The sequence below is a fragment of the Haliotis rufescens genome, unplaced genomic scaffold (genome assembly GCF_023055435.1).
Source record: "Haliotis rufescens isolate VD_foot unplaced genomic scaffold, xgHalRufe1.0.p SCAF_1, whole genome shotgun sequence".
Lineage (NCBI taxonomy): Eukaryota > Metazoa > Mollusca > Gastropoda > Lepetellida > Haliotidae > Haliotis > Haliotis rufescens.
In genome coordinates, this window is record NW_025963779.1 from 14057873 (window position 1) to 14070683 (window position 12811).

General features: G+C 35.8%; 1 protein-coding gene across 10 annotated transcripts in view; it reads right to left on the reverse strand.

Annotated features, from left to right (window-relative positions):
- Window positions 1–12811, reverse strand: part of LOC124148564 (regulating synaptic membrane exocytosis protein 2-like) — an 84373-nt gene that overhangs the window by 20762 nt on the left and 50800 nt on the right. For 7 of the 10 annotated variants that reach the window (XM_046519747.2, XM_046519738.2, XM_046519730.2 and 4 more), the window contains 6 exons: window positions 12682–12805; window positions 11252–11304; window positions 9413–9540; window positions 9034–9164; window positions 5013–5199; window positions 210–317 (listed from right to left, as the gene is read on the reverse strand). In XM_046519747.2, the coding sequence (XP_046375703.1) occupies window positions 210–317; window positions 5013–5199; window positions 9034–9164; window positions 9413–9540; window positions 11252–11304; window positions 12682–12805 (731 nt within the window). The remainder of the gene's footprint in view (window positions 1–209; window positions 318–5012; window positions 5200–9033; window positions 9165–9412; window positions 9541–11251; window positions 11305–12681; window positions 12806–12811) is intronic. The other 3 variants (XM_046519797.2, XM_046519784.2, XM_046519722.2) reach the window with 1 other exon arrangement.

A 12811-nucleotide genomic window follows, 5' to 3' on the forward strand; every position in this document is an offset into this window, starting at 1 on the left:
CATTTTTCAGTAACGTGGATTGTGAGAAATGTTACATTCATGACAAGTCCAACATAAAACATATTAATTACAACAACACAAAAAATAGATGATCACAAAACAGGAAACAGAATTCTTTCGATCTCCATTTTTATTTGTGACAGACCAGTTAAGTCAAAAGGAAACTCTCTGAGTTCTCTCTTTTAGTCGATTTTTTTAGCAAGACTTACGGTTCTAGGTGATGATGCTGGGAGTGGTATGCTGGCGTCGTCATGGTGACCAAGCTGGTACCAGTATGGTTCATCATTAAGGTTAGCAGCAGTGAGATCAATCAGAACCTAATAAAACCAGGCATGACCACTGATAACATTCGTGACATCTAAATGGAAGCTGGGATATATCACTGGATGATATTTGTGAGAAATGAAAAATACAGAATCCATTAAATGGTAACATGTTGCATAACAGAACAAATTGCATAATGTGATTAATGACCATGTAATAATATATGCAAAACATGTGAATTTTTCAGTAGATACCTAAAATACATGTATGTATCTTATCAATGTCATGATGTCCTGAGGTATGTAATAAATGCTATGGTATATTTATAATATATGACTGGTTGTGAAACCTTGTTAGTCTTGGTGGGACCATTCCAAGTGAAATCCTCCTTGAAAAAACGTATTCTGGACACAGTTTATTTGTTTGTTGAACACCACACTCAGCATATTCCAACTACAAGATGGCGGTCAATAAATAATCTAGTCTGGACCAGACACTCCAGTGATTGATATCATGAGCATCAATCTACACAAATGGGATGCCATGACATGCACCCAATCCCGTAAGCCGCCTCCAACGACAAGCATGGCGTGCTGAAGACCAATTTTAACACAGATCTTCACTTGTTTCTGGATTAATGAATCATGGGTAGAGAGAAACAGCCTTTGACTATGTGAATGTATACCTAGTGAAGTAGTCATAGTGACGTAGCTGTTCCATTCAAGAAAAGTCATCTTAATCAGGTTACTAGATGAGTTAACAGGGTTCTTTCTGACAAAATGCACCAAGTATCCTCTATGTAATATACATATGATGTAATGTTAATTAGGACCTGTAAGAATGGTTTGTTGAATGTGTAGGTCAGTGAATCAGAAGCATGAGGCAGCAAGTTGGAAGTCTAGGCTATTGCACATGTTGAGTGTTTGTGCTGTGTGCATTGATATATGACTGCATATGGTATAAATTAGCACACATATATAAAAGACCCATGAAGATCCGGGGTAGAACAGGTCTTCAGCAACCCATGCTTGCCACAAAAGGCGACTAAGAGGTTGTAAGAGGCGACTAACTGGATTGATGCTCATGATGTCAATCACTGGATTGTCTGGTCCAGACTAGATTATTTACAGACTGACGTCATATAGCTGAAATATTGCTAAGTGCGGCGTTAAACAACATACAAACAAACAAACAAACAAAATAAACAGTATACACATACCGGTAAGTATAGTGTATCTAAATGTCATAGCTGTGGAGGGTATATGTATATAACACAGCCATCAAAGGTATAGTATATAGATATATATACCAGTATATAGAGCAAATATTGGGTATACTGATTGGAGGTGTAACAAAATTATGTGTCCCAATATAGGTCACCATACAAGTCACATTGATACAGAATGTTTTTAATTTTTGTTTCCTATCTGTGTAAGACTGGAGGGGGCCATTTATAACAGCACAAAACTATAAATAATACATCAATACTGTTTCCTCAACCTTTAGTCAGCTTGAGGTTTCACTATTCACATCAATATTGTGATACATTCAGTGCATATATAAGGTATTATATACTAATGTCAACAATATGTATCAAAATGTATCAAGGGGCATATTTAATGCACAAGACATAATGTATATATTGCAAACATGTAAAGTATGATTAATTAAGTATAAGTGGTTTTGCATATTGTACAATGACATACAGTTTATATGTAGAATATATTGGTAACTTATAATGCATGTTGTCCAATTATGTACAGTATGTGTAGTTATTCATGGTAACAATAGGGCATGTTGTACAATGACATACAGTTAATATGTAGAATATATTGGTAACTTATAGTGCATGTTGTACAATTATGTACAGTATGTGTAGTAATTCATGGTAACAATAGGGCATGTTGTACAATGACATACAGTATATATAGAGATTTCTGCCCAGATAATACCGGTATATATGCACCGGTATGCAATAGAGAGGTCCACAGATTAAGATTAAGCCTGTAAGCTGTAAGCTGTAAAGCAAAGCATATACCCATGGAAGATTTATACAGGATAATGTCCTTAGCTCAGATGTGTCATAGTCACCTGTACATTGATAATACTACTGACAGCCATTTATCAATCTGAACCGACATTTATGTGATGGAAAAGTGATTTTGGCCTAAAAAATGTATGTCAGTCATATCATGGTGGACAGTCCCAGAGGGAAACTACTTAACAAAGAAATAAATTGATAAAATGAAACGAACCCTACATTTACATAAAAAAATACTTTTCCTAAATGATTGTTTATTTCCTCCTTTCAGACATAAAAGTATGTGAAAACAAGGACCCAGAGACCCAACCCCTGAGGTGGTCTGACTTCAGTGAGGCTGTAGGCCCAGGTCCGGTCAGATTGCCGAAGGGGTTGGGTCCGAGGGTCCTTTTTTTCTCATATTGACCTCATCAAGAGTAATCATTCGTTTTGTTATAATTCACTGTAAAGTTTATGAAGTACTTAAACTGTCCTGATTCATTACAATAACCTAGTTGAGAACTGTGAAATGTTAGAACCAGATGCCATCTTGTTTCCAGCAGATGAGTCAATATTCATCACATGACAGATCAATACTGGTCATGTGACAAGTCAATATTCAAAGTCACATGATTCGGGGGTCTACATTGAAATGTATTGTTTCATTACATTAACCAATGGAACGGCAAGATTCTTAATAGAGGTATTACTACAAAACATTACAGCTGGACTATTGTGCTTTCGATTCCATTTCAAGAAAATGTCTTTTATATAAACTCTAGGTACTTTCAAAGGGCTGCTTCATAATATGCATAAAAACTTGAAATCATATGTTTCACTTGAGCAGGGTTGCACTCATATTCTGATTGCCTGTTTGGAGTCAGTCAGGGCTGTCAGTTGTCTGCATTTTTGTCTTCTTTTGATATTAATTATATGTTAGAATTCTGAGTGCGGATGACCAAAGATGTATTAGTTTGATGTTCTTAATTTGTATATTTTATCGTTTGAAGATGATATAATATCGCTTGACAGAACCATCAATTTCCTTCAAAACAGATTGTATAAACTGGCATCATATTCTGAGGAGGTTGGTTGGTTTGTTTGTTGTTTAACGCCGCACTCAGCAATATTCCAGCAATATGACGGCCGTCTGAGAAATTATCGAGCCTGACCACCCGATCCCGTTAGTCGCCTTTTACAAGAAGGGGCAATTGAAGATCAAAAGAGAGTAAAGCATGTTAAAAAAATGTTCACGATAGTTACGGTTCTGGTTATATTTGGAATAATCAACAAGTTGCATCCAAACATTCATGGGTGAATTTAAGCAAAGGCGTAACGACGTCGATGTTCAGATATATTTAGATACTATTTGTAAGTTTCGAGGTCCAGACTATTAAGGTTAATAACAGGTTTGAAGGATATCATATAGTATCAGTTGTTAATTTTTAAGTTTTTTAGAATGTTTTTTTCACAATTTCTCTGTTCGGGTCATGACTTTTATCAATAGGAAGACATTTATATATTCCTAGATATGAAATATATTGTTCATTCTTGAATTCTTGAAGAAGAATGAGGATATCACTCAGTTTTGTTTGTCCATTTTACAGTGATCTCAGACAGCACTGTTTACCTAATTATTTTAGGATGTACTCTTCTGTTCAGAAATGTACCCATGCAGTTATTTACTTCAAATAACAAAAGCAAATTCATCTTTGTTAGCATTTACGCCTTCACATCATATTATTTCCCATCTTGTGGCACCGCCTTATTTATGAACAAACCCAAATATTCATATGCATTTATGGAGATATAAACTGGTGTAGCATAGCAGACTTACGCAAAGAGTGCACACAGTTTTTTTTATGTTTATAACTCCCATCACTTTAAAAAAGAATAATAATTTCACAGACTGCTTATCTATCATAAACAAAAAAATTGTAGACAAATTTACCAAATCAGTGACATCATTCAGCCCAACAACGTGAAACAAGCCCCGCCCATTCCATTATCAGCCAATCAGGAAACAGTTGTCCCTTGATGGGTGTTGCCTAATTGTTTTAGTTTACAGAACCTTAAGTTACAAAAACAAATATGCTTGGTTGGCCAATCAAATGCCAGGGGATCATTAGCAAATTATTTATTGTATAATGGACCAGGTGCAGCTTTACGGAAGAAACATTCATTCATACAGGGAAATTAGGAGTGCCTTACTCATTTATGTACCGTATTTCCTCTAATAGACGCCGGGCCTCTAATAGAAGCCGGGTCAATTGTTCAGTGCAAAAAATAGAAGCCGGGCCTCTAATAGACGCCGAGTCGATCAATTGATACAATTAATGATCCCTTTTTGGGACCTAAATTACATATGGGGGTATTAATAGAAGCCCGGCCTCCAATAGACGCCGGGCCTCTAATAGACGCCGGGTCGATCAATTGATACAATTAATGATCCCTTTTTGGGACCTTAATTACATAATAATATTTCCATTTCGTGATGATTCAGGCCTCTAACTGACGCCGGGTCAAAGGCTTGTCCGAAATAATTGAAGCCCGGGCGTCTAATAGAGGAAATACGGTATGCATGGAATTGATATATGGCTGTCATATAGTAATTATAGTTAGAAATCAAGCATAAATCTCACCAAGACATTACCAATTTGAAACACCTGAAAGAAAACATGCACAATGTTATCTTCACCACCAGGAGATTTGGTTAAGACGCAGTTACCTCCCCTAGAAAGTCGCTGGCTCCAATTCGGTCATAATCCCATACGGTAATCTCAAGGAGGCGATCTCTCATATCGGATTCCTTCACTGGGCAGTATATAAAGGTCTGGTTCCAAGTTGGTTCAATCGTGTTGGCTATTGTTTTGGTGCGACGTTTGCTCTTCTCACTAGAATAAGTACGGTTCAGCCTAATTAGAAACGACCGGTTATGTTAGTCTCTGTTATGATCAAGCAGCCATTGCCAGGTGGAGCCTTGGACATTTGAGATGTAGCCGTCACCACATGTCACTTATATCTATGTAGTGGCTACAGCCAGATAGCATCTACGTAACACTTCTAAAAACAGATGAAGTCTCTGAGGTTTTAACCTTTAGAAATAAAGTATACACTATAATGAAAGTAACAAAACTTTAAGATTTCTAATTTTGAAAAAAACATATCATCTGATGAATATTCATTCTTTATGAAATAATAGTCAAAGTAGATTTAGTAAACAGCAGTAGGATAAAAATATCTAAAATTAGTGTAACATAAGTTATTTTCTACATAAACAAACATCAAATATAAAGAAGATGAAGAATGTATTTTTTTTTAACATTTTAGAAATTTGAGGAAAAAAGTAAACGACAAAATCACTGAAACAATATAAATATCTGAAAAAAAAATCACTACAACAAAAATCTGAACAAAAATAGAAATCTGTGGGTATGAACTACTATGGTGTAGATTACAGGAAGTAGCCAGTTACGACAAGCTAGACATACGTGGTACAATTGGGACAGCCACCATCACCACCACCACCATCACCACCATGATCATAACAACAACAACATAACACGGCACTTTTGGTCAAACAAGCATTAAAACACAGGAAACATTATTAAAACAAATCCCACACAAGCCAGGTAGAAAGATCAAGATCAATTTCATTACGAATACTGTTTTGATACATTCATAGTTATCATCAATGCAGAAAAAAACAGATAAAATGTAGAAGAAAAACAACTATTTCTCAGACAATGATGGCCAAATGTGAAAATTTGTGTTACTCAAATGTAACTTCTTTTTTTCAGTTTTTCAGTTTAAAGGCAGAATTATGCTTTCATTCAGGTAATGACAGAATCAAGATTTCTTCACTAACTGTGAAGCTCTTTGTGATTATCTTTGTCTCTGGCTGTGAGAGATTGAAACAGAGTTGCAAGTCTTATCCTTAAGCTTCTTGGGACCAGCATCATTTGGCAGCAATGTGTGTTGAATTCTATTTATTTAACAATCTAAACTTCCACCAGAGGTAACATAATATGATGCTTACTGGTCCCAGTGAAACAGATTTGGATAAAACTTGAACTAATCAATACTTTACCATTCTGATGTTTAACAAATTGTGAATAAATGCTTTTATCAGACCTGAACAAAACAGCTTGGTTCTAGTCACTATATCATATGCAGCCCCCCAATCCTGAACTCTGTAACGGACACCCTTAAATAAGAACCTCCTTGGCTCACCAGGCCCTTGACTAACATTTAGTATCTAACTTACTTACTTACTTTCGAGATTTAGTATCAGAAATAAAGTTATCTTATTTAAAAATATATATCTACAACTATAAAACAAAATCCAAATGGAGCCCAAAACAATGCTTAATTTCTAGACTTGCCAAATCAATCTAGACTTGAGTTGGATTCCTTTCTTAATTTAATGTCTAGGATCTGGGAGGCAGACAAATCAGACTTATCCTATTTATTGGCTTCATGTCCCTATTGGCTTCCACCTATGTGTTCTCTGTCCATCGTGTTGTGACAGCATCATCCCTTTGTTGTCACACCTACCAATGTTATCCCACTCATGTATGCAATTGTTGTTACTGTTAATCCTCTACTGTTAATCCTCCACCTACTATATATATTCTGTTCTGTAAGTAAGTAAGTACCCTCATTCAGTCTTGCTTAACAACGGTATAAGGATCTATACCGAAATGTGGCTTTTCACAGTATTAAAGAAGTTGTTATCCATAAAATTGTGTCTACCTCGTCATCCATTAACTTCTAAGTAATCAAACAATTTAGACAAACCAGACCCGAACTTTTCACCCATATGCATTTCTAATATTCATAAAAGACTCTATTTCAAAACTATCATTGAAACCTTTCTGAAGAAATAGTAAAAAGGATGTATTATTAGTCACCCCAAGTGCCTATCCTCTCATCGCATACACAGTAACATGAACTGAGCCATGATTGTTCTGGGTCTTGGATGAAACATTCACCTTAGTTACATGAAGCAAGAAATTGTAACATATCAGCACAGTAAAAGTAAACTTGTAAAACGTATCAGTGCCCAAAAGATTTATATAAAATCAACATTCAAGATTTTATTTCATACATTGGACAGTAAAACTGTTAAACATGTTGAACATAACATTTACTCAAATTCCAAATGAGGCTTTTTTGTGCAATGTAGTTCAATTTAATATTTCGAAAATCTTATTGACATATGATGCATATTAAGTTGCAGTATGAAATAAAATCTTGACAATGATTCATATAGAGAGTAAAATAAAATTTGTTCACTTCAATTTGTTAATATTTCCAAAACAAATGTAACATGACATTCCATTTGACTGGTTGTGTTGTATCTGTTAACACACAACGAGATTTGGATGCCAAGTAGGACATAATTTCTTAAGAGACACATTGGGCAACCTAGTATCTATCATAGATACTTTTCGAAGCTAAAGACATGAAATGATCAAATAGCTTTCAGTTAAAAATATAGTTATCAGGGACTGTGCTAAAACTAACAGGACACATTTCAGTTTCACTAACAGGTAGTGCTGGTACTCAAGATAATGTGTTCTAGTTTTGGCACAATCCCAGTACTGTATTCGACGTAATAAGCGCCCAGGGCGCTCTCAAAATTAAAAATAGGGGGCTCTTATTAGAACATTATTTTGGTGGGAAAAAACCCAGAGTTGAAAGATTGTAAATTTCGTGGTTGATGCTGACAGCCTGAAATGTTTATATACGATAGATATAATTTTCCAGAAATTAATTGCCAATAGTTAAGGGTGCATATAACATACGAGTGTGTTTTATACATATAATAAATAAATCTTGTGTACATTGATCAATCAGAAGGGGTGCAATGGGAATTGTTCACTAGTGGGCGCTTATTACGTCGAATACGGTATTTGTGAAATGTGCAACAATGATTTGGGTGTGATGAGGGAGGTGATATGAGCACAATGATGGGTGATACAGAGTACTGGGGCACTATACAGCCTGCAAGTTCCTCCTCACATACTCTAGTGCTGATGAAGCAAGATCCATTCTTGCTACAACCATGACAAGGATATTTAATATGGCTATACCTGAGTCTCATTCTTGACATTGCACCATTTGCAAATTTTTTGAATGTCACAAATATTTAAGGTTAAACTATGTCTATTATTGTGATATACTCAACCCTGTTTCAAAACATATTTTTCATCAATTCATATTAACATCCACAAAATGGGATTGATCGACACTTCTGGTTGATATCAAGTCAATATTTAATTGTGATATTATTATGTGATAACCTCAATTTCTATTCCTTTGATACGTCAACATCAAAGGGTATTCTTCAATTCTAAAACAAACTAATATATTGTGATATGTTTTGTGAACACACTCTTAAAATCTAGACACATCATTTGAACCCTATAAACTTCTATCTACAACAATCACAACTCCTATGAAATTTGCAGTACATGGCAATCTATTTGCTCAAACATTTAATCAAGCATTTAGCTGGAGTCTCTGAGTTTACCAAATATAGTGCAATGCCATAGAATCATAATTTAAATAGTTTCCTGCTGAGGAATCTTCCTGTCAGACTGTAAGTTCCCATAATCCCTGCTAAAGATGGAGGATGGTGCTCGGAAAAGGGACAACTTGAAGCTGTTGCTTGTTGGAAGGAGGGGATGTGGTAGTGTTGTAGTTATTACAAGTGCTGGTATGATCTTGAAAACAGAAATTACCTCCGGTCAGGGAGCAAATACAGCTTGCAGTAGGGGTTGCGGAATTTGCCACCATCAGTCAATGGGAGCTCAATTGCGTTGATGACAGTGACAATCAGCTGGTAGCTTTGAACGTCATACCATAACTTTATCTGGAAAAAATCACACATGATACAATTCTGTTTTATTGACCCTGCTACTTCATAAACTGATTTAATAAAAGAAATATATATGTGAATGTCAAGTATGTTAATTGTTAACATTTTATGGGAAAACCTGCTATAATAATTTTATGGCACAATTTTTATTAAGGCAAATCAAATCAACAAACATATATAATGATATGTTCATACAATAACTGCAAAGAGAATTAATTAATAAACTATCCATAAGGAAATACCTGAAGTTTTCCAGTAATCTGCGGTGTGTGTGGCCTTGACCTCAAGCCTGGCGATCCTGGAGATGTCACAGTAACACTGATGCGTCCTCTTCGGTCAGTTGTCGGTATGGCATCCTTTAGTCCATAATCTGGAAAAAAGCAAAGTTGAAATTATTTTTCACGGAAAATTAGTTTGACACAGACCTCCATGCAACATTTAATATTTTGTTACAAAATATAAACATAATATTAGTGCACATTCTGTTCCCTGCCTGCATGACTGTGCAAGGAAAACAAACAAGGCGTTCAGATTAAATAGATAAAATAGTAACTCTATATCTGATCTCATTTTAATAACCTCCCTTATCATGTAATCAGTAACTTGATAGAAGAATGTTTGTCTAAAAGTCCTATGTATCATGGTTTATCATGGACAATGAACTACCGATAACATCCACAAATCACTTCCATCTGAATTAGTCTGTGTAAATATTGTGAAAGACAACAGCATGTGCCAGCTGGTTGAAACATCAGCTAGCAAAATAATTTGTTTACAAACAAAACCTTCAATTTTCATAAAATCATGTACATATTGATTCGCAAATGGTTACTTCCATCAGTGTTCAATCAAAGAATACCAAGAAGTGGAATTATGTCAGAATACTGGAGTTAGTAGAAGAAAAAGCATTTATTTATTTATTTGGCAGAACAATTATATATATATGACTTGCAATATATGTTCTTTGAAAAAGCACAACTGCATGCCATCCCAGGTTTAACATGCATTTAGTTACATTTCTTACATGAAGTTAGCAGCAAGTTTAACATGTGCGTGAAAGTACCATTAAAATGAACAAGTACCATATCTTGCAAATATATGAAAAAAAGACATAATATACTATATATATGATATTATGACTTGGTATAGAATATATTTTTAAGAAGATTTCCACATGCTGATGGTTGAGGGTGTATTTTCATTCCCACATAAGCCAAATGTTCTTCTTACTCATGAATTTCTAACCAAGGCATGTCTGCTTATAGAATTTGCAGGGTAAGTAAGGCAGAAATTGTTATATTGGACACAGTATTAATATTCTCACGCAGTTAAATGGACATACACTGAAGCCTGGAATTTCTCTATAGATATAAAAATGGCATAATTATTAAAATCAAAACAAAACATCAGTTGACACCTGTGTCATCGAGTCTCAGTGACCCATTCATATAATTTTCACTGCTATTTTGTCTTTTACTACCAATGGAATCTGTTTAGTCGGATAATCGTTATTCTTCGGTGTTCATATTTTAGATTTTTTAAAAAGTACTCATATCTAATTTTGAAAATTGTTGCAGAGTAAAATCACAATCTATTAGGTGGATCTGTCAAAAAACAATAAATGTAATATTATGATAAAATGAACTTAATTTGGCAGTACCATTTTGATGAAATACCAGGTTCCAGTGCTGTAGATACATGACTTTGCCCTTCAAGCTTCATCATTGTGGCAGGGTCTATTGTTATGGCATTAGTATACATAGATCTCAGGTAAATTTCATTTAATTGATAACATACTTACAGTACATGTCCTTTCTAATCTGAATATCAAATATCATTCAATAGCCTTCAATGATGTTACATGAAAATGTACTTCCAATACACAAAAATAAGAGAAAGAAAATGAAAAACAGCAAACAAATAAACAAAATCTTACTGGCATACCAGAATAAAATAAAACAAAAACCATCAACATTTTACAGATTGGGGAAACACTATGGAACCTGTAACGAGGAAATGATTTGTACAGGTGTTGCATGATGACCAGTGCTAGTTGAGTATGACATGACAAGGACACCTACCTCGGGCATGGTCAGTGTGTGCTGACTGTATCCCAGGGGGAACCTCACCAGTGCTGAAACACAAGAAGAAAAACATACAATGATGAGATGGTAATGTGGCTGTTAACCCTCTAGCGCCTCACAGGTAGCTTGGGTTGTATACTCCCCAGGGAGCTGAGAATGAAAATCGAGTGCTCACTATTATTATTACCACTACTACAACTGACATCAAAACTGTGTTTTCCTCATTAACAATTGATGTAACTAATGGCTGGAGGTTTGGTTAAGAACCCATTTACGCACTATTTTATTTTATTAATGAATTTTTTAATAAATGTTTCACTAAGCATTACCAGACATCATAATGTATATTTGCAATTAAGTTAACTTTTTGTTATCACTGTCTTTGTGTTCAGTGAGAGCTGTATGGACATAGGGTGTACTGTGAAGTTTTGTGGATGTTAGGTGTTCAGTGAGAGCTGTATGGACATAGGGTGTACTGTGAAGTTTTGTGGATGTTAGGTGTTCAGTGAGAGCTGTATGGACATAGGGTGTACTGTGAAGTTTTGTGGATGTTAGGTGTTCTGTGAGAGCTGTATGGACATAGGGTGTTCTGTGAAGTTTTGTGGATGTTAGGTGTTCAGTGAGAGCTGTATGGACATAGGGTGTACTGTTAAGTTTTGTGGATGTTAGGTGTTCAGTGAGAGCTGTATGGACATAGGGTGTACTGTGAAGTTTTGTGGATGTTAGGTGTTCAGTGAGAGCTGTATGGACATAGGGTGTACTGTGAAGTTTTGTGGATGTTAGGTGTTCTGTGAGAGCTGTATGGACATAGGGTGTTCTGTGAAGTTTTGTGGATGTTAGGTGTTCAGTGAGAGCTGTATGGACATAGGGTGTACTGTGAAGTTCTGTGGATGTTAGGTGTTCTGTGTAGAACTGTATGGACATAGGGTGTACTGTGAAGTTCTGTGGATGTTAGGTGTTCAGTGAGAGCTGTATGGACATAGGGTGTACTGTGAAGTTTTGTGGATGTTAGGTGTTCTGTGTAGAACTGTATGGACTTAAGGTTTTCTGTTTGGAGCATATGGACATAAGGTAATGAGTGGAACCAGTACATTTGACCTTGACATTTGAAGTTCTGGATTAGACCCCTTCATGTGTCAAGCCTCATATAACATCACATTTCTTTGATAACGATTGATTGATAACGATTGCTTGATTGCTTGATTGCTTGCTTGCTTGCTTGATTGATTGATCGGTTTTAGCAATATTCCAGGAATATCACGCCGGGGCACACCAGAAATGGGCTTCACACATTGTACCCATGTGGGGAATCTTCGGTGTGATGAGCAAAAGCTTTAACCACCATGATACCGCCCCCTTTGATAATGAACACGTCACTGATTACTGTTGAAAGCTTTGTGTTTAAGTGTGGTACTTGGTGCACTTACTCTACACCACGATGTACAATCAGCTCCACTTGTGGCTCCTGCTTGGACTCTAGGATAATCTCATACACCTCCTCATAAGTGGCACCTTGTAGAGACCGACCATTCCACTCCACCACTTCATCACCTGCAC